Source organism: Carassius carassius, chromosome 9, assembly GCF_963082965.1.
Source record: "Carassius carassius chromosome 9, fCarCar2.1, whole genome shotgun sequence".
Lineage (NCBI taxonomy): Eukaryota > Metazoa > Chordata > Actinopteri > Cypriniformes > Cyprinidae > Carassius > Carassius carassius.
Genome location: NC_081763.1, coordinates 15,381,535 through 15,404,256, shown reverse-complemented (window position 1 = coordinate 15,404,256; position 22,722 = coordinate 15,381,535). Strand labels below are relative to the sequence as shown.

At 38.5% G+C, this 22,722-nt stretch overlaps 1 protein-coding gene across 1 annotated transcript in view; it reads left to right on the top strand.

Annotated features, from left to right (window-relative positions):
• Positions 1-224: 224 nt before the first annotated feature.
• Positions 225-22,722, top strand: part of xylt1 (xylosyltransferase I) — a 65,382-nt gene continuing 42,884 nt past the window's right edge. The window contains exon 1 of the mRNA XM_059557977.1: positions 225-825. Coding sequence (XP_059413960.1) covers positions 559-825 — 267 coding nt within the window. The 5' untranslated portion in view covers positions 225-558. The remainder of the gene's footprint in view (positions 826-22,722) is intronic.

Here is a 22,722-nt window from a genome sequence, read left to right as displayed (position 1 = left end):
GGCTCAGTGTTGGTGAAAAATATGTATTGTAATTGAAATCTGTTGACACAAATAGATAAAGTGCTATAAAAGAAACACTTAAACGTGTCTTTTGGATGTTTTCCATCCACTACTCTGAAAAAAAAACACTTTATAAAAAAAAATATTTAAAAATCTCAAACTTGACAAAAACTTGACATGTGCATGAAAAACAGTGTTTTTTGCCTGCAGTGTCTCCACTTAATGAACTAACACAACAGTTCAGGCATTATTTATCTAATAAAATTTGATTAAAAAAAAATCCCCTTTTCAAAATGGAAAAGGCGCCCATTTCGTGGAATGACCCCCGTGTAGTTTACATGTGTCACCACGAGGGGGCATATTTCCTCCACACTCTCTCTCTCTCTCTCTCTCTCTCTCTCTCTCTCTCTCTCTCTCTCTCTCTCTCTCTCTCTCTCTCCTCCAGCGGAGCTCTACCCAACCGCCCCCTCTCTCCCTCTCCACGCTTCTTTCGCGACGCCGAGCCACAAAGCGGACTGTCGGCACAAGGCAGTGGCCCCTCGCCGCTTCAGGGTGAAGATGTTCGGCAGTCTGTGTGCCCGTAAGATGGCTCGCCGATCGCGGTCAGCGTTAATCGCCGCGCTGACAGTGCTTCTGGTCCAAACGCTCATCGTGTGGAACTTCAGCAGTCTGGACACAGGAGAAGAGCGAAAAGACAACGGCAGAGAGAAGAGGGACCGAATCAGCATCAACAAAGCCTGGAGCGAGTACCCGAAGAGCGGCTTCCAGAGGAGGCATCAGCAGCCGCCGCTGGGGAAAGCGTCCGTTCGACACAAACAGCAACCGGTAAGGCGGAATATCCCCGTTAATCGCGCTCCATTCATTCCTCACGGTGCACCGTCATAGCGGGCCCGTTCTCGCTCGGAAATGATGCCTGATCCCCAGACCCCGCGTCTCGGGGTGTTTCTGCGCTCTCAAACGCAGGCTGGATGTTTTGTTTATGATGTGCTGAAATGTATGCGCTCTTGTTGTCATGACGACATTCCGCGGCTGAGAAGAATGTAACAGTCGCGCGCGGCGCGCAAGATGCAGTTTTGTTGGATACTTCAGCATCTCGCGTGACGGATCGCTGTCCGTTAAAACTCACATTAAGTTGTTGCCATTGTAATCGTGTATACCTGCGGAATAGGCAGCTCAGCTCTTACGCGGTGCTTTAAGATCTTGTTGATGTCATATTATTGATGATATGCGCTGAGAATGAGCTCTTCATGACCTTTATAAAGAGTTAAAGAATGCATGATCAGAAATCTATGGATATCGTGTAAATGCGTCTGATTTCTTATTAAATGCGCTGCATTTCTTTTCCTCTTATTGCATAATAAAAACTACACGTTTCGTCAAGTAAATTACAATGCATTTTATGTAGTAACATTAACTCAGTTATTTAAGTCAAAATATAGACTGAAGTAACCTGACTGGGCAATTCTGCAGAAACGTCCTCTTGCTATTCAACATGTCTTAAAATGTATTTCATTTTTTAAACTTAGGTTGCAATATGAATTTACATTTGTAACAGATAATTGTCTCAATATTTAATCTGTCCTTAAAAAAAAGTAGTTCATAATATGTTATAATTTAATAGAGTAAATGAATATAAAAACCTTTCTTTATCATATAAGACTCTTTTGATTTAAAAAGATTTGAGCAGATTGTCCAAACATGGGCACGAAAAGCACCACAGAATTTTGTCCTCACTGACACCTTGGATAAAAAAATAAAAAATAAAAAAAACTTTAGAGGCAGTTTCAACTCAACATATTGTATTATTGATTTTGTGGATTCGTATCAACCTCGAGGATGGATGGATGGATCCATTCAGATTGAAATACTGGGCTGTCTGTCTGGACACGATGCTCATGCTCTCAGTCTTTGCCTGTGGCTTCGTTTCGTTGTGGACAATGACCCGACTACATTAGGTAACACGAGTTAGAGTAGGGTCAGACCAGTTAAAAATAGCTCTTTATAGTTATGATGTACGAGTGTCTGTCTCTAAAAAACAGATCTTTTTGCAACAACAGTTTTTCACATCACTTGAGAGCATGTATCCATCATGATTGTGTCTTAAAATCTAGTTGGCTCCAGACGGCATTTTTGGGGTCTTGATGTTTATGTTTTTTAAAATGTATGATGCACATGCCTAGGAATGCCTCCTAGGCATCTCTCTCAGTTTTGATACACAGCCAGAGTGTATAAAACATTAAAGTGTTTCTAATTAATTCACACAGAATTCCTCAAACGCCCCACCTCAGTGAAAGCGCTACACTCCCTCATCAGTCTGCCTCGGTTTTTTTCTTTTTTTACAGTTAATTGATCCTAATTATCATGTATCATCTCATTAACATAATTCTCTCAAACATAGGTTTGCCTAATCTAATTAGAAATCTTTCTGTCATCAGTAGCTGTGTTTGAACAGCTTTTTCCTCATTGAAGAAAAACACATCCTAATTGTGTTCATGTATCTGGATAATGTAAAAATACAGAGGGCTGGAACAGATTTTCACTGCAGGCTAATACTAACTTCACCATTTGGCTTCCATGTGCTACGATTCTTTTTAATTGCAGAGGTGTTCATTTAGCTTTCTAATCCAGGTGTAATGTAAAGTACAGCGAGCCTGGAGCAACGTTCCGTCTCATTTAGTCTCTCGCTAATAATAATATCCCCACAGACTTGTTGCTCTGTCTGTGTCTAATATGATAATTCTATTCTTCTGTGGTCGTATTTAAGCCCGCAGTCTAAAGTGCACGTTATAATCCCTCCAGCACTAATCGACGGCTGAATTCTCAGCAGGTTTTTGCTTCTCAAACAGTTTTGCCTTCAAGTTGTCGCAGTTTGGCAGGAGTGTTAATGTCCAGTGAATGTGTGCATGTCAGCAGAATGGCTCGATGCCATACTGCCTCGGCAGTGTGAAGTGTGTCCGTCTTTCAGTGTCGTCTGCTCCAAAATGCACCCTGTAGAGCCATCATCCTGCTTGAAGCCGGCTCTACTGCATGAAGCGCCCTATACCGCTCGATTAGTTTGAACATAGCTGGTAGCAATAATAATAGAGTGTGCTTTGACCCAAGCGCCGGTCACCTTTTTGTCCGTGCAGGGTTGATGAGGTGCTCTTGTGTACACTCTCTGCACTTCCGTATCTGTTCTGCTCTCGGATTTGTTAGTGGCCTCGATGGGCTGTTTATTCTGGCGAACAGGATTGGCAGAGGATTAAAGCGGGCACCAGTAGCCATGCGATTGTATCAGCTGTTTATCTCGATCTTCGTCCCGAGACCGCATGGATACGGCGAGGTGGGAATTCTGGAGCGAGAGTTGGAAACATGAGAGTGTTTCAGAAGATGCATCTGAACCCCCTGAAGCCTCTCAAACCTGCCGAGTCCCACAGACAGGAAACAGACGCCTATTGGTTCGATTTTGTCTGAAATGAATCTTCATCCTTAAGTATTGTGTCTGTTCTGACTTTTGTCAGTGCAGATATACAGAGTCTAGGGTGTTTGTGCCTGTCTAAAACGCAGCGCGAGCCTTTGTTGTCTGGTTATTTGGCTGTAGTGCTGCACTTTACCTGGCCTGTGCTGACTCAAAGAGAGCAAAATAGATAGGAGAGGGATTATTCCCTTTTTGTACTGCACTTTGCGTAACTGTCGACTGCTCTTTAATACCACAGTCACAACTCTGTCGGCTCAAATTGTCTGCTTTTCAGCCTTTTTGATTAAAGAGATGTGAAACACAGATGACCTCTCACCTATCGTGGGCCACTGCGCTGTCTGCTTAAACATGGCATTAACCCAAGCCCACACGCAATCTGTGCCCAGCGGAAACTCAGCAGAGTTGAAGAAAAATACAATCTTCTGTTTAGCGCATATTTAGACTCATTTGGCATGATTAACATATATGACAAAATCGGCGCGGAAAAGTCTGCAGACTTCGGCTGGTCCCCAACATTTGCATGTTATTTTGTTATCCAGTTCTGGATTTCTTGTTTGGTTTCTTTTGCATATTCCTTCCTAAAACTGAAACTGGAAGTTCCATTGCTTGTGGAAATGTTAATGTTGGCTATGCATAATGGGAAGGGGATTAAAAAGTAAAATGTATGATTTTCTCAGATTTTATTTATTTATTTATTTATTTATTTTTTGAGTCCATTTTAGTTGCAACTTTGTGGGGATTTTTTACTTTTTTTTTAAATAAATACTTTTGTACCACCTAAGCAAAGAATTTCCCAACCCAAATGTAAAATCAGCTATTAAAGCCTGGGTTGAAATTAAACTACAAATGGGCAAAATGAGATATTTTCAAAATCATCTAGTCGGTGGATTGGTTTAATGACTACTTGACTAACTGGTCTTAAGGAAAGCCTGTATAATTAGATTGCATTTGCATTAACTTGACCCAGAGAAATAACATTGTTTTCTAAAAAAAAAAAAAAAAAATTTTATAAAACATCAAATACACACACACATGTATATATTTATTTATATATTTAAAATATAATGCAGTCTTGTATATCATTTATAAGAAAAAATATATATAAATTATATATATTTAATATTTGTATTATTATTTTATTATGAATAATGGTTATAATATATATATATATATATATATATATAAATAACAAAATATAAAATGTATATATAATATGTAGTGTATATATATTATGCTGTAAGAAAATTTATTTGTAAGAATTTATAAGAAAAAAAAATAATATATATATATACACACATACACACACGCATATTTACGTTTTAATTTGTATAACATTTTTTCTCTCTTCCTCTTTCTCTACTAAAAGAAAAAATCTAGATAAATTAGTCAACCTCACTAATTGAAAGATTTCTGTGGACAGATGTACAGTTGATAAACATGGCAGTTAAGGGCTGTGATGTTGGTGATTAAGTTAATTCCACATGTGCTTGGCGTGTTTTGAGTCCTGTGTTAATGCAGCAGTAAACGGCACTTCCTTCATTTGCTTCAACACGCTCTCATTAGCCAGATACCGCTGTGCACCAGGTGAGCAGAACGCCACATTTGTCCTGTTACTGCATGTTGTGATACTCTTCAGGTCAGCCGGTCCCACATGCTCAAACACCACTCGGGTCCTGATGAGGGGAGTCGGGTTTGATGGTGATCAATCTCATAGGTCGTGCTCAGCGTGTGTGCTGAATGTAATTGTGCTCGTTATCTGCCTACCGGTCGCCACCTGATTTAACAGTGGGCTTCCAGAGGAAGGGGCCCTGGGGACTGACAGTGACATAAGTGTCCACATAAACACACGCACACACCTGTGAGACTCTTTCTCACTCACTATAGCAGACCCAGTAGAGCTCCAGAGAGTGCACCCATAAGTTGACTAAAACTTAAGAATAAAAAAAGCATATTCCTCACTAGCACCCTTATCACACAGCCAAGCTTTTAGGTATATAAGAGGGTTTATGTGAATATGTGTGTGTTTTGTTTTTGTTGTTTAAAAAAGGTTTAAAAATTCCCAATGACACAATGTCCGGGTTAACACAAAATAGTCAAAAAGATTTTTTGTTTTATTCAAGTTAATTCCCTGCTGTGGATGTCAGAGTAGTTTTAACTTACTTTTTTTTCTGCCATTTACTGAATTTGAACAGCATTCATGGATAATTCCAAATATTGTCCATCATTTTAACAGAAAAAAAAGAAATAAACAAGCCAAATTACATTAATAGTAAAAATAGTACAAATTACATGATATATACAGTAATGATGTAGTGCCATTACTTTTATCAGTAACACAATAATAAAGCAATTTTCATAATAATCATTAATAATAAAAAAATATAATAAATAGAACTGACCAGTTGCACCAGACTAATGCTTAATCAGTCATATTTTGTTAATAATATGACATTCTGTGACCTAATTTGACATTTTTTAATTAGATAAATTAATGCAGAGGCCCCCTTTATTCAAGACAATATTTAGAGGCCCGATCATTTACAGTAGGTGCCCCCCTGCATGTTTCCTCTGGTTGTTCTCCTGTAATGATGACAAAGTGTTGTTTTCAAACATTTATTATTCACAGAAACTAGGATTATAAGGATTATAAGAGTGCCATAGAAACAATGAGCAGTGATTTTTTCAAGAACTGTTTTCTTCATCTTCAAAAAAATAAAAAATAGGTGAGTGGGCAGTTTGTTTTAAATATATATATATATTTAATAATAAAAAAAAACCCTGGTTGAGAACCACTGTGTCACACACCTTATGCATTAACTAGCTAATTTTTGAGTTAGACAGTTGTTGGGTAACTTGTTTATTGTAATTGTAATTTTTAATTATTGAAAATATACATTCAATACTGGCCATAACAAGACAATATCAAATGTACATGCACAAATCAGGATAACAAGCCAAAATAGTCCATGACAGAAATGTTACAACTCAGTAAGTATTAAGGATGCACGATCATGATTTTTCATGGCCGATTCCGATACCGTTTTTTTACAAGCAAACTGGCCGATACCGATTTCCGTGTTTTTTTTTTTTTTTTTTTTTTTTTTTTTAAGCAACAAACAAGAAAGAAGGAAAGTATGCATAAACAAGATGTTTATTTGGTATTTAATAGGCCAAACTGGCTTTTGGCTATTGAAAACATTAACCTTAACCATCTGAAATTAACGGCAGTAACTGCACAGTAAGTAGCCTACATTCAATAAAACATAGATGGTAAAAACATCAGCATTTAGCTTTTGTTTTTGAATTGGGTTGAAACTACATAGAACTGGCCTTAAATAAAAAGATTAACTGTAACCATGTGAAATTAAAGGCAACAACTGCATAGTTCTACAGTCCAAACACCACAATCAACACACATTCAATAAGATGTTTCTTAATCAGCATTCAGTATTTGTTTTAGTTTTTAAATTTGGTTTTAAATAATAAAAAAGTATGCTATATAAATAATTCCAAAATGTTAAAATCAAATAATGTTGGTGCGAATATAAACAAAGATGCAAAGTGTTTCATTCGTCCAATTAAAAAAAATAGGGTAATGATTCACATCTATATTTTTTTACTTGAGCCAATGAAAAATAAATAACTATTTGCTCAAGTTAAAAAATATAGATGTGAATCATTACCCTAAATTTTTCTTCATTGGATGAATGAAACACTTTGTTTCAGTGTGCTATAGCAGGTGATTTTTAAATCAAATTAAGTCAATGTATTTTTAAGGTAAAAGAAAAATAATAATTTAAAGTTATACTTTACAAAAAAATTAAAAATAATAATATATAAACAGTATAGTCGGTTTCGTTTCTCATCCAACACTCGAGAAGTTGAGCTGAACATCGCTTCACTGTCGCCGCTTGTGTAGGGACAGGTACAGTACGCTCGCGCAGGGAAAGGCTTTTTGTGCGCCAGTACACCAGCTGCTGTTCGCTTCCTGTTATCTGTGCCTCAGACATGAAGCTCTGCACTTCCAGTGCTGAACGGCTGCCCGTGTCCTGCGCACTGATTTCAAAATATTTCCACACTAATTACGTGATAGCGAATGATTACAATGTAGTCAGTATGTGAAAAAAAGACCAAAAACCATCCGGTTCCGATTTATGGCTGGTCAACCGGTGCATCCCTAGTAAGTATGTTACAAGTAAGTCAGCAAAGTAGATAATAATTATTTGTTTGTACAACCTCTACTGCACACAGTCCATCATGTTACCATGTTAAAGTAAACACAAACATAATTTTTCCCTTTTTGTCCGGCCATCTGTCATTCCTAGTCACACATCAGAAACTCTGTAGTGGATACATTGTCTTTCTCTCAGTCTGTTCCTGTTATTGAGTTGTTCCATCCTCTCCTCCCCGTGCAGTGCTGACTCACACTCCGTCAGTATGTCTGAGTGCTTACAGGCCTCTCTCTCTCTCTCTCTCTCTCTCTCTACACTTAATCCAGGCTGGTCATTGTTTTGCTTGATCATCAGAAGTTGCCCCAGGGTGCTCATTTGCCCCAGCTTCACTTGGACAGCTGCCCTGTTAGGATTTCCTCCTCTCCATTAGCTCTTAAACAAAGAGGGAAGCATATCTCAGACCTTGTAAAGATTGATGACGGTGAATCTGGAAAGTTGAGCCAGGTTGTTTTTGCATGGCGAAGTCAAATGATTTTTCATAAGGGTACCTTCGTTCCAGAAGAGCAGAGAAGACCAAACAGAGCAGTTTTTTCTCTCTCTGACTGTTACGTAATGAACCGAGCCAACACCTATTGATTTGTTTCTCTGTGTTAAGCTGATGGTTATCAGAAACAATTCCATGATGTGCTCTCTTAATGAGCGGGCTTGGTCCTATTGCCTCGCCAATGACTTCATCTAGTAAAAAGAAAGTAAGCGCTCAGGATGATTTTATAGTTTACACCAAGCGCGGTGATAATGACTTTCTTTTCCTGGCGCAGCCACCGTCGTGAAAATGCTTTCAAGCGGCTGAATGTCTATTGTGTTAGGGTAGAATATTTTGCTTACAGTGTTTTATGTCCTTTGTAAACATGTCCATAAAAAGTGAGCTAATTGTTATGTAAGGTTGACAGCAGAATAGTGGCCTGTCACAGATACTTGAGAAACAGCAAATTGGTGCACTGTAATGCTATCATTAACATAACTATGGTCGGTCGCTATTTATACTTGGCTTAGTATGTTTCTACAGGCCCTTAATTCCATCTCACCCCTGTCATTGTTGACATCTATTTGTTATCACTCATTGTGTGGAAATGGAAGAGGGCGGGGCTTAAGGATGCTCTGTAAGTAGTGGGCGGGGTGATGGAGTGACATTTGTGTAATGACTCTTTTCTTATTTTTTTAATGTGTGCGGTCATGCTTTGATGAATTCTATGCAGAATATTAGGATGAACTGATAATAAAATTATGCCTGAAGCTAATAATTAGTTTCATGCTATGGCTGAAATTAAATTTTATGTCTAAATTAATAAAAAAAAACCATAATCACTCATTCTTCAAATAAATTTAGGCATCACAACATATATTATATTTATATATTATATTAATCGCGACTACAATTACAGATGCACAATAGTGTAATCGTTCAAAGTGTAAATTAATCATTCAAAGTACACTTACGTTATTCCATGTGCTTTAAATGTTTGTTGTTGTTCTTTCTACAGGTTATCTTATGGGGTTTTCCATTGTTTTAGTTTTAGTTATAATACCATGAAAATGTTTACTTTATTTATATCGCGCCTAAAAACGCATGGAAAAGGCTAGTCACACCGCTTTCTCCTTCTTTCCAAAGCGCTCGGGCAGTTGCGCCCCTGGGGCATCTGCTGTTGCTAAGCAACCATGACGTGCTCTCTCCATGAAGACGCGGAAATTTCAGCAAAGGATAAATGGAGTTGCAGCACTAAAAATCGATTGCAGTAGCTCTGCTACTAAATTTATTTAAAAATGGCAATCCATATATAGCTATGATCAGCTGTTCCTTCATCTTAGCTGAGCTTTCAACGTTGTTACGGGAAAGGATGAAGCTGATTGGTTAGTTCTTGTCACATCACCCACGGTGCGCTTGCGGCTCTCTGAAAAGTGTAGATGTTTTCAACTTGATGCGGTGTGGACGCGCCTGTTTTCGCGTGCGCGTCGTGACTGCGTCGCTTCCATTATGAGCATGCATACTGTGCGCCTACATTGGAAATAACGAACTTGTGAATATTTGAACGGCCCCTTAAAAGACAGTGCGCCGCGAGACAACAGTCACAAACCACCGAGCTACCCAGAATCAGCTCCAGATCTGGAAACCATGCTAAACCATAGCAGAACCCTGACTACATTTTATGGTTTGTGATGCTAAAGAACATTTCATGACGTCTCAGACAACTGTAAATTTGTGGCTACTGTGGTTTAATTATAAACGCTATCGTAAACTCATATTTACCATATTAAAATAATTTTCTTTGCCTCTTTATTTTTGTATACTGTAAAAACATCAACCACATTGGTTGAAAATGAATAAAGGTTGAAATATTATATTAGAAGTTGTACTTATATTTTTTTGTAAAGTTATCCAAAGGATTCATTAGCTAATCAAAAAAAGAACATTAGATTAATTATTTATTGTAATAAAAATAATCATTAAAGTAGTCGACTAATCGAAAAAATAATCATTAGATTAGTCGACAGAAAAATAATCGTTAGTTGCAGCTCTAATACTGCAATACAAAGACATCAGTAAAGGCACTAATGCTGTACGTGTTACAGTTCAATATTTTAGTGTTAAATTGATGATTGAAGAAGACGGCGGTTGAGCAGGAGTCATCAGGGCGCTGCAGATGAAGAGAGGGGTTCTGTATTCATGTGAATGCATTCAGTGTGAGCGGTGGAAAGCGCTGGTCAAGGTGTGTGACTGTCAGTGTGACTGTGTGTCTGTGTGCTGGTCATATGAATGAGGCTTGTGTAAACTGTGTTACAGCTCAGTCAGTTACGGCCAAAGGAAAATAAACTCTGGCGTTCACCGGCTGCTTTACAACCACCATCCAGACAAGTACACCCCCCAACACTACCTCTCTCTCTCTCTGTCTTCCTGTCCCTCGCCCTGTCTATGTGCTTTATTAGCAGGACATATAACTGTACATTGGTATGGCCAAAACATTTGCAGCTTAGCAGCATATAGGAAAAAATATCACAGAAATAAATATACAAATATCTTCATTATGGATCATTCTTAATTCACATTACTTTACTGATTTATTATAATCTAGTTTTTGTTATTTTTATTGTTCACATTTTGTTTACTTTGAAGTACTTTGAGATTGGTTTTAGACATTTAACCAGATTAAATAGATTAAACATTGAATTTCATCAATGTATTTAAATCAGACAATATTCAGTGAAGTTTGTCTGAATATCTCTCTCTCTCTCTTTGTCTCTCTGTATTCAGCCTCTTTTAGTCTGTCTCTATTTCCCCCACACCACCGCACCCCCCTCCCAGTAGCACTCCCACACATCCAACTATCTTCTCACACATGGCATACAAACACACACACACACACTCAACTAAAGTAGATCAGCTGTAGTCTAACAGGTTGAAGGGTCTCAGTACACAAGGTCTCAGAGTTTGTTATGTCTGTCCGTCTCTCTCTCTCTCTTCCTGTCTCCTCTCTGAATAGGTCTCACAGTCTGTTTCTATCTGCTGTGTATATTGGGTCCTGGGTATATTGCATTCCTGTGCTAAACATGGGCCAAACCACCATAATCCCCCCAGCATCAGATAATCACCCTACTCTACAACAACCTCATTACACATGGCCTAATATCAGCCACGGATTTTAGCAGATGCAGTAACAAATACTTCAAATCCATAATCCCAAGAGTAGACTAAAATCCCATTGGTAAGCATCTTAAACTAGTTTTTGTGTTTGTTTGTTTTTGTCTTATGCAGATAGCGAGAGGCATCCTGGGAGTAAGGCCTGGTGTTGTTTTGTGCTTGAGTGTGAAATTCAGAGAATTTAAATCACTCTGTGAATTTCCAAGGCCTCGTTTGCGGCCGTCTTCTGTTTTGAAAGACCTCTCATATTTCATTTTTGTTTTGTAAACTCCTTCGACACCAAAGCTGATGATCTTCTTGTCATTTCTGCATGTGATGGAGAATCATTTGTGGATGTCTGTGAATGTCGGCGATGAATTTAAGGTGGTAAATATGGAGAATATTGTCTTATTATATCATAATCACAAAAAGCTTTGTCTACAACCCAAAGGGCCCTCCCAAAACGCCTTTTTGCGAGACCCAAATGCAATTTCACCCATTCCATTGTACAATATGCATCCCACAACGGAGACCTAATTAAAGTGTGCTGGAAGGGCATAATTCTAGGCAATGCCTTCTGGGGCTTGTGAATCATGTCGGCTGCATGTGACCAAGACGCAGACCCTTTCACAGCCCTGATCACGTGACTCACCCACTCTCTTTTTTAGCGGCAAGCGAGCGAATGCGAGTGTATCACACGCTGGCGTGAATTCCCACCGAGCCTCTGAATGTCCTTTAGTCTGCAGGCTAGGTTATGCTAATAAACTCCCTCTGCCACCCATGGTTAGATTCCCCCGACTCATCCCGGCAGGACAGAGGGTCCCATTCGCACCTTTTTAGACAAACCCCCTGTGAATCCCTCTAAACAGCTGGTCTGTGTGTTCCTTATACCTGTTTGCACAAGCAGTGGGTGCAAATGCAAAGGTTGCAATTGATTTCTGACAGGGATCTGGAGACCCCCAAGCCCACTGTTGAAGATACAGTCACAGACCAACCAGAAAGGAGTCTCAAGCTTCCAAGCCCAGTCTCTAGCAGTGATTAAGTGCATGCTCCATGTTCAAGGAGAAAACCACAATTTATCTGTATTTTCTCCTTTAAAAAAAAAGATCTCTTAATCCAGTGTCTACTCAAATCCCTGTAATCCTCAGCAATCCCAGAGGGTTTGAGAATACTTTGTGTGTTGCTAGAGTGTCTTTATTAACTCTTTGTCAGCCCAGACCACTATACTAGAGCTTCTAATATAAGTGGTATATGATTTGTTTGTTTGCAGATCGTCAGATGCATATTTCATACAAACCTAGAAAGCAACTTTCTCAGTCTGGCAAACTATTAACTGACTGAAGTTAGTGATGCACAGTATATACATAATATAATGTATCAGGTTTGTTTTTATCTGAATTTAAGAGTTTTGGCCAATATTAGATATTTAATTGAGCTCATTTCCTCTTTTTTTTAAATTTCGATTTCCTTTAATGTCATCTAGCACAGCGGTCCCCAACCCCCGGGCCGCGGACCGGTACCGGTCCGTGTGTCATTTGGTACCGGGCCACACAAGAAAGAATAAATAACTTAAATTAAAGCTGCAGTCGGTAACTTTTGGCGCTCTCGTCTGGCGGAAGAACATTGTAGCCGGAGCTACTTCACTCTGTTTACATCTATGGCGAGTCATGCAGGTACTGTGCTACTCTGCAGCGTTGCCGACCCCAACAAGACTAAAATAGTCCGAATATAAACACTTATTATAAGGGTACCGTAGTGATTAAGGAAAAGACAAAAACACGGTTTGAAAAATTGATTCATGATGTACTCCCTCATTATATATATTTTTTAAAATTTTCGACACAAAACAACACTGTGGCACAGCCCTACGCTGATTTAACCAGTAGAGCCGGGATCGGTGGATTTTTGCGGTATCTTATATTTTTAAGGCATGCTTAAACATCACCATAGCGACCAGAGTCAGTGAGCGTTAGGGGCAGAGAGGATGTTATTCATGTTATGTTGTTGGCGTGATGTTATGAGGACGCTACTAATAAAGCTGCATACGAATACACAGTGGATTCATGTTATTACTATATTTACAATATACCACAGTTTTTATGCCAGTCGTATCATTTTATTTTGTTTTATTTTTCCGTCACACCTTAAAGCCCGGTCCATGAAAATATTATCTGACATTAAACCAGTCCTTGGCACTAAAAACGTTGGGGACCGTTGATCTAGCACTCAATACCAAGTTAATTTCAACACTGATAAATAATAATAATAATAATGTCTGGGGTAAGTAATATTAAGTGTACTTTTTATCAGCAAGGATGCATTAAATTCATCAAAAGTGACAGTAAATAAATTTGGATATCACTTTAGAATAGGTAACACCTATTAGTTGCTTATTAGTAGAGATAAATTATAATACTAAAGTTAAAGTATTTGCAGAAGTAGTCCCACACTTTGCTGCTACAGCATTCACCTTTTTCAGCCATCTGTAGGCAAAAAGAGAGACAGAGAAAGAATAAGCATGTGTATTAATAATATCACCATGTATCATTACTCATGTCATCATTAGAATTATAATAATAATAAACAGGGATCTCCTACATAGGCAAAAATGAGAAATATATATTTTTTTTTTTATTTGTCAAGCAATAGGTATTACCTACTTATATTTAACAATATTATTTCAACATTTTCCTGTTATGTCTGTAAAGCTGCTTTGAAACAATATGTAAAAAAAAAAAAAAAAAAGCACTTGTTCAGCTCACATTTATTTACATGTCCCCTCTGGTTTAATCATTTCTGACGCACCTACTGTAGTTACTGTAACTACACTATATTTGCTCTCACAGACACATTCACAACAGACCCGTATATCTTCTCCTCTTCTCTTTGTGCAGTCTGAATCAAAACATCGTCTTGCCTACTATTACCGGAAGATTACCGAATCAATTCGAAGTTGAATGGTTAACGTTAGTGTCATGAACACACCGCTGTCAATTTTGAGAAGAACCACCTTCAAACAAGTTAATAGCAAGCATTTAAGGGGCCTGCTAAAAAGGAAGCTATTAGCGTTAGAGTAACGTAACCAGCCTGAATTCACCAAATTGTTCTCTGGACCTGAGGGTAGCCTCTTCTTCCTTGCTTCTCTCTTAATTCTCATCAGCAGGACTAGCGCTATCGCTCGCTTCTTACAATGGGACAGATACATGTTTGCTCCTGACCGAAAGGAGGAACAACAGACTATGAAAGAGCTCCCGCTAAACGTTTTTAAAACTCTGCCTACGCCATAGCGCAGCGCAAATCGCGTTGTATCTGAAGGGCAACGCTGAACCCAGCTGATAAACACGGTATTAGCTTTGTGGCTAATCTAATATAGCAATGCATTAGCGGCTGTAAGTGATGTTACAGAATATTTAGAAGTGATAATGATAGGACCGTTAGCTAGAACTACCACACAGTTTTTATATACAGGGTATGAACTAAATCTACAATCATTTCACATGACGAACGACAGACTCACCGTCAAAACAGTAAGTTACATCTCCGTGGCTTGTGATCGCTTTCTTCTGTAGTGGACTTCTGGCGCTGTTGTTAACTCTGGAGCTGCAGAGCTCCCTCTGGTGGGCACACTATGCAACACTCATAACATGAGTGAAGCATGAGACTCTGTTTCTCATGTTTCATCGGCCGTTATAAATGCCGATGCCGATTTAAATGCAATTAGCTTATATCGGACGATAATATCGGCCGGCCGATATATCGGTCGGGCTCTACTTATTAGTATGCATATTACTAGATTATTAGCCATGTATTAGTGCTAATTAAGAACATATTAATTCATTATTCTACTTGACCTTATTCTACATCCCTACCCAATACCTAAACCTAACAACTACCTTACTAACTATTAATAAGCAGCAAATTAAGAATTTATTGAGAAAAAATGTTGTAGTTCATTGCTAAGTGTTACCTATTCTAAAGTGTTACCGACATTTGTAATGCTATGTTACAAAAGATTTCTATTCCAAGTCAATGTTGTTATTTTTATACTTTCTATTCATTTATGGATTTGAAAATACAGCTTTGCCATCACAGGAATACATTACATTTTAGAATATATTCATATAGTAAACAGTTACTTTAAACTGTAATAATATTTTACAATATTACAGTTTTTTCTGTATTTTTGTTAAAATAAATGCAGCCTTGTTGAGCATAAGACTTCTTTCAAAAAAACAAACAAAAAAAACTTTTAAACTAATTGATGAAAAATTATAGAATGAATATCTATATTTTTATGCTGTACATTACAATGTGGTGATGCCTAAATTCATTTGTGCTATTTAAAGTGACTGATTTTAGAGTTGAATTTTAATTAATTTAGACACCTTATCCTTTAGGCAAGGCAAGGCAAGGCAAGTTTATTTATATAGCACGTTTCGTACACAATGGTAATTCAAAGTGCTTAACATAAAAGAAAGTAAAATAGTCATGAAGAAAAATATTTAAAAAATAAAAACAAGCAATTTTAAAACTTTGGAAATGATTTAAAAATTGACTTAATTAAAATGAATTTGAAACAGTTAAAAATAGAAAATGATTTTACATGAAATACAGTGAATACGTAAAATACAGTGCAATCAGTTCGGACATCGCACAGTGCTCATTCAATAAATGCACAGCTAAACAGATGAGTTTTGAGTCTAGATTTAAATGTGACTAGTGTTTTAGCACATCTGATCTCTTCTGGAAGCTGATTCCAGCTGCGGGCGGCATAGTAACTAAAGGAGGACTCTCCTTGCTTTGTGTGAACCCTTGGTATTTCTAACTGACTCGATCCTAATGATCTGAGTGCTCTGTTAGGTTTATATTCAGTGAACATATCTGCAATATATTTCGGTCCTAGGTCATTTAGTGACTTATATACGAGTAAAAGTACTTTAAAATCAATCCTAAATGTAACTGGAAGCCAGTGTAAGGACCTGAGGACTGGTGTGATATGCTCAGATTTTCTGGTTCTACTCAGAATCCTGGCAGCAGCGTTCTGGATGAGCTGCAGCTGTCTAATGGTCTTTTTGGGAAGGCCGGTGAGGAGCCCATTACAATAGTCCACCCTGCTGGTGATAAAGGCATGAACAAGTTTCTCCAAGTCTTGACTGGAAACAAAACATCTAATTCTTGCGATGTTTTTAAGATGATAGTATGCTTTACACACCTAATCCTTTCTAAGTGGGCGAGTCTTACAGAAAATGTGGACCAGACCTTTAGCCATTTAGGTTGAACATGACTAGAACATGGCTGGTAGCTTTAGTCTTTTGATTTGAGTATGATTCGGTGGACAGGTGAATCATCTGATTACGATCTGTGCTTCTTTGCTTTAAGCAGTGGAAAAAGAATTGCTTAATGTCAAGTGTCTGGTGTACAGGGATGGACCAGTCACTGAAGCACAGCTCTCAGTTCGACTTTTTCACTTTGGGGTGCCCTTTTAGAAACTCCAGAGAAGAGAAATGGGGTATTCATTTAAGGCCAGAATGAAAAGAATACTAATGAAGAGAGGGAATTGGCTTATTCTGACTTTGCTTGTGCCCTCTACTTCTCCATAGATGATAATGGATGGATGAGGCCACTGAACTGAGAGGTGTCAGTTTATGGTCAATTACAATTTTAAGCTATCTTTAGTTTTGTTCGCCCATTGGTCTATTAGACTACTAGGTAAAGAGTCTAAATTGAGATCTGTCTCTGGTCCCTTTATCAGAGACTATAGGACTATAGGAGAATATAAGTCCATAGGACCTTGATTTTGTTATGATTATGTTCAAGCTACTGAAAAATCAAGGTAATAAAATATGTTAGCTTGGAGAATATGCTATAGTTTTGTCCATTGTGTTTTGGAGATTTCATGCAGTATAAGTGCTTCATACCATCCAGGCCTTGTAATATCACAAGCACCACCAAGAACATCACGCACATGCTGATTCGCCTGAGCACTGATGCCTTTGAGTGAGTGGAAGAGCCTCCCAGATGATCTTGAGCTCACTGAAAAGATCCAATTGAGACACACCACTGAGTAATGGTGACTGAAAGGCTGCCAAAGCTCTGGCTCTAAGAGTCGATCTTTGCTTCTGTAATCCACTCTTGAGCCAATAGGAGGGGGCAAATAAATGACAGTAATTATCCTGAGAGCCGTTATTTGCATATCTTTGCATCCTTTTTCTCTGACATCAGTTTTCAATCATTTTGCCATTTAAGTTTCTGTTTAAGTTGATTTAGTGTAAGTGTTAGTTACAGCCTCCATGACATTAAGGTAGTACTGTTCATAAAAGATGTCGCCAAGTGTGTAAGTAGTGCTGCTAATCTACCTCAGCCCACTGTTATTACTCTTCAACACCGAGGCGACCTGGAAGCATTGTGCCAGCCTGCCACTGTGCCCGCAGTCTGCTGCCTGACTGTGTCAGAACGGCCTGTGAAACATTTTAGGACAGTTTATGGAGCACTTCCATGAACTTCCAAAGTACTTTCCTTCCACAGTTAGTGTAATTAAAGTCTATGGCTGCCTCAAAGTTCTCTAATCATCCTTTTCCCCCTGGAGTGCTCTGTCTCTCTCTATCTTTTCTCTCTCTGCCTATATCGCTTATCCTTTTTCTCTCTCTCACTCTGTAATGGGAAGGATTTAGTCATCTGATGAATAGCACTGCACTGGCTAACTGATCCCATAGGGTCTGAAGGGATGCTGATTCTGGCCAAGAGAAAAGGCCACAGCCCTAGAGATCATCTGATGATGGCGGTCACACACTCCTCCAGCTGCACCACTTCAGGGCTCTTCTGCTCAAGAGAGAGAGGCTACTTCTCTTTTACAGGTCCTCTGTTTTGCTCTTCGGGCTCCACTGTGATCAAGTAATGCCGAAAGCCTCATTGCACACTTTTTGCCACTTGGCTTAAAGCAATTAGGTTGAATTTTGTGTAATTTAAACAATTTTGTCTCAAGGTACAGGGTTTTTCATTTATTGCATGTTCATATGATGATCCCATGTAAATGGGGTTGTAACAAAACAGCAGTTTTTTGAAAATATTACAGTTATTTGTAGATCTACATGGAATTATTAATAATTTTATATATTTTAGGAAGTAAATTTAAACATCATTAAAACTCCTGATAGAGTGGATAAGAATGGGATTACAAAGTCCTATTTCCGCCACATTTCTGTATTATCATTTCCCCAGTAGAAATGATCTGATGGTACTAAAACATTAACATATCTTTTTTTATATATGTCATCCAAACATGCCATGGCACATGTTCACCTTACTGCTTTTTAGTACTTTGCTCGGAGGACAAATCCCTCACACCAGCAGGAAAGTGCATTGTGGGATTGCATCTGTAGTCACAGTGTCAGTCTCATCCATAAACCCCAGTGTTCTTTTTTCCTTTCTCTCACAAGCACAGTGATGTACAATGCAACCACATTCAGCACATAGCCCTGACCACAGCCACATACAGTAAAGGAAATCAATATTTCATAACAGCTCCCAGGCAGGCAGGGAATCCTGTATCTGTGTCTACAACTTGTAAGGAGAGACAGAAAGACAGAGAAGTTCAGGTGTAACAGGATCAATGGTAGGAACTATCACACACACACACACACACATACAGATAAGTCTCCAGATATGATGCTGGACTGTGTTAGGGTGGAAGTAGAATGGCAGCATGTGGAGGAGCTGTCAGAAGAGCTCAGGAAAAGCCTGGTATGAGGGCCAAAGGGTTAGGCTCAGCCCCAATCTGAGTATCCATTTTCTGCTTGAATTCTTCACAGTCATTCCTCACCATTGCATTCAGAGCTCTCTCTCTCTCTCTTTCTTTCTCTTTCTCTCTCTCTCTCTCTCACACTTAATGTGAGAAATATATGTGGCTTTTTTTCCCTCATACCCTGGCAGTCCTTCTGACTGTGTCATGTGAAGAGTTGTTCTAATCTATTCTTCCAAATTTTGTGAGGCCTTTACCTCCTTTTATGAGATTCTTTTCAAGTTTTAATAGCCACATGGGCGGTTTGAGTCTTTGAAGTGGGGTTCTCCACTCCATGTCCCATCATTGTTTCAAATTAAGGGCTTAAAGTCCAGTTCCCTACATCTCAGCATTTTTCACAGCCTCTCCTCTCATTTTTTGCTTTTTTTTACTGCATAGTCAAATTGAAGACCTCTGTGTAAACAGTTCTTAAGATAAGTGTGTCTGAAGAGTGAAATGGTGGGACTACAGATGCACGCGATAATTCCTTTATTTTATAGCTAATAACTGATGAATGGAGATAATTAGATTTTTAAATAAATGCACTTAAATAAAATTAATAAAATTATGAATTAAAAATTTATTTAATAGATTAAACACTATCAGTAAACAGTAAATAAAACACTTTTTTATATGTTGTAAGTGAAGTTGCAATAATATTAACTGTTATGCATTCCATGCATGCACTAGCATGCATCAGGATTAGTTGTGGTTGAATATTGGAAAGATGGGTGTGCGTGGGCAAGTGGTGGGCAGGTTCATATAGGAGCCTCTAGCTACCTTCTACATTTACACAGCTCTGGCTGGGCAGAACAGACATGTGGGGAACAATGAACAGAACTTGGGTACCAGGTTGGGCTTTTTTGTTGAAAATGAATGTGTAAATTACAGGGTATTGGTCTGGTTCTGGTAGTCCTGGTCAATTACATCATAAACTTTGAATTGTGTCAACTTCCAATGCATGACACCTATTCACAAAGTATGCATGCTTTGATATAACCAAAATTATTGAAGTTTTTTTTCTTTCTTTCTTTTTTTTAAGAAATTAATACTTTTTCAGCAAGGATGCATTCAGTTGATCAAAAGTAACAGTAACAACATAAATTTACAAGTGATTTATATATATATATATATATATATATATATTTTTTTTTTTTTTTTTTTTTTTTTTTTTTAATTAAATTATATTATTTTTAACCTTACATTTATCAAAGAATCCTGGAAAAAAGTATCATGGTTTCTGCAAAAATATTAAGCAGCATTAAGTCAACATAATAATTCAAATGTTTATTGAGCAGCAAGTCAGCATATTAGAATGATTTCTGAAGACTAGAGGAAGGATGCTTTCACAGGAATAAATTACATTTGAAAATGCATTAAAATAGAAAATAGTTATGTGGCGAGTGGGGCGGGGCCGAGGGACGTGGGAACAAGGAGTGAGGCCGGCAATGATTGGGCAAATCAGTGGCACCTGCGGCCCACTGCCGGTCTTGAGTCCCACGTAGGAGATGGAAGGATATAAAACTGGAGCGACGACAGTGAAGGACGAGAGAGGACCAGGCCTGGGCTTTTAGTTCTGTTTTGGTTTTTATTTTGTGCGCATCAGTCGTCTGTGAGGGGCTGGTGCGCTGTTTTGTGTTTATTTTGAATTATTAAATGTCGTTTGATTGTTCGCCGGTTCCCGCCTCCTTCTTCTCGAAGATTATGAAGTTTAATTCATTACAAGTTATTTTAAACTGTAATATTTCTAAATTTTACAGTTTTACTTTATTGATGCTGCCTTAGTAAGCATACAATGCTTCTTTAACTTTTTTTTAACCAGGTATATCACTTATTCTTTATTACAAGGACGCCCTGCCAAGAGGTATTTGGCTTCTTGAGGGAATACTGAGAATTAAACTGCTGAGACCTGAAAAAGATAAATTAAGCAAATGCCAGACAGAGCTTGGATTCACTGCAGAACTGGGATGTCAGATATGGATAATATTGTTATTTGGTTTCCAATCTGAGGGCACATTAATGCATGGACAACAGCCATGGGTTAATATCAGAAATTAATATCAGCTGATGGAATTGAGAATTTGCGCTGTGATGGATGGATATAATTGAGATCTGTTAAGGGAGATGGAGAAGAGAGGTTATTGGTACTTATTCAGGGCGTATATGCAGATTTATTGAGCTCTGAAGTAAAAAAGACTAACCAAAAAAGAAAAATGGTTTTGTTTCAGACAAACAACAGACCTCAGAACTCTTAATTGGATTGAAAGGTGTGTGAATATTCAAACAGCTTGTTTTCTTTTGCAGTTGCTGCAGAGCAGAACGAACAGCAAAAGTACTGAGTCATGAACAGAAGGGAAGTGTCTTGAGCATCTGCTGGCGTTGAGTGCAGATGCATTGGTCTGCTGCCCGTAAAAGGGCACCCTGATGCTGAGCAGGACTGTTGCATCACTATTCTAGCCATTGATTTTCTCATATCGACATCCACTCTGCGTCACACTCAGATAAATGATGTAGAGCACATGCTGCCAATGTATGTCTAAATTGGTTCCCTCCTCGCACATCTAGTCTATAATTGTAATTAAATATTTTTATATTAGGAGCAAAGAAATTTGGATGTACCTTCTGCTCTCTTTTTCTTCTAATTGTAATTTTTACTGTTTGTTTACTTGTTTTATAATTAGTAAATGTTTTTTTTCTATGATTTGTATAAAAACAAAACTTTATGTAATCAATACAATGACTGCCATTGTTGCGTAATTAGATTACTATAGTTTCCCAGATGCTGGTTTTCTCCAGATTTGTTACTTTTTAAAGCAAAGCTGCCATATATTTAATTCCATTGCTAACTGTGAAAATGAATGCAGTTTGATCATTGTATTCAGACAAAAGTGTGTTTCCCCCAGCAGAAGGTCGGCAGAGTTTACCTCACCCTGTGCCCCAGGGGTGCAGGGGTCACCTTCCTATTGTGGGTCAGCATGCTAATATGTTACCAGAAAATCTAATTGAGACCTGCTGAGTTGTGCCATTGGTCAACTCCCATGTGTCAAGCCAAACTCCACATCTGCAAAGTTTAGGGGTGTTAGCATGGTACCAGGATGTGTTATAAAAGCAAAGCTGGGGGAGACTGACCATAGACGGGCTCTGTCACTCAGCTTCTGGGAGTTTGTTTGATGTTTTTATTCCTCCACATGGTTCCACAGACAACCGCCTGGATGTTTGAGTTCACTGTTGGTTGATACCTTCCAAATAACAGGCCTCCAAAACCACCTTTTGGCTGACCTTGCTGCTGTCATTATGTCCAAATCTGGGTTGTTCCATGCATGTGCCTTACTATTAGCAATCAGCGAAGAGATTAGCCCAAAATAGACCCCGTTCCAGTTTGCCAATGGTGGTGATGTGGCTGAGAGAACCGAAGGAACCGAGCTAGGGTGGGGCTGTTTTTGGTCCTGGTTCATGGAAGTGTATTTCTTAGCATGGTGGGTTTCAGTATATTTACACCAGCGGAATGAACAAGCAATCATTCTTCCTACACAAACCTGCTTTTTAAACTTACGCCCCGCAGTCCCATCGCCCACACAAAGCTGTAGTCTAGTTCTCCCACACTTCCTGACTGAAAAGGGTGGTTATGTAAAGGTATTGGGTC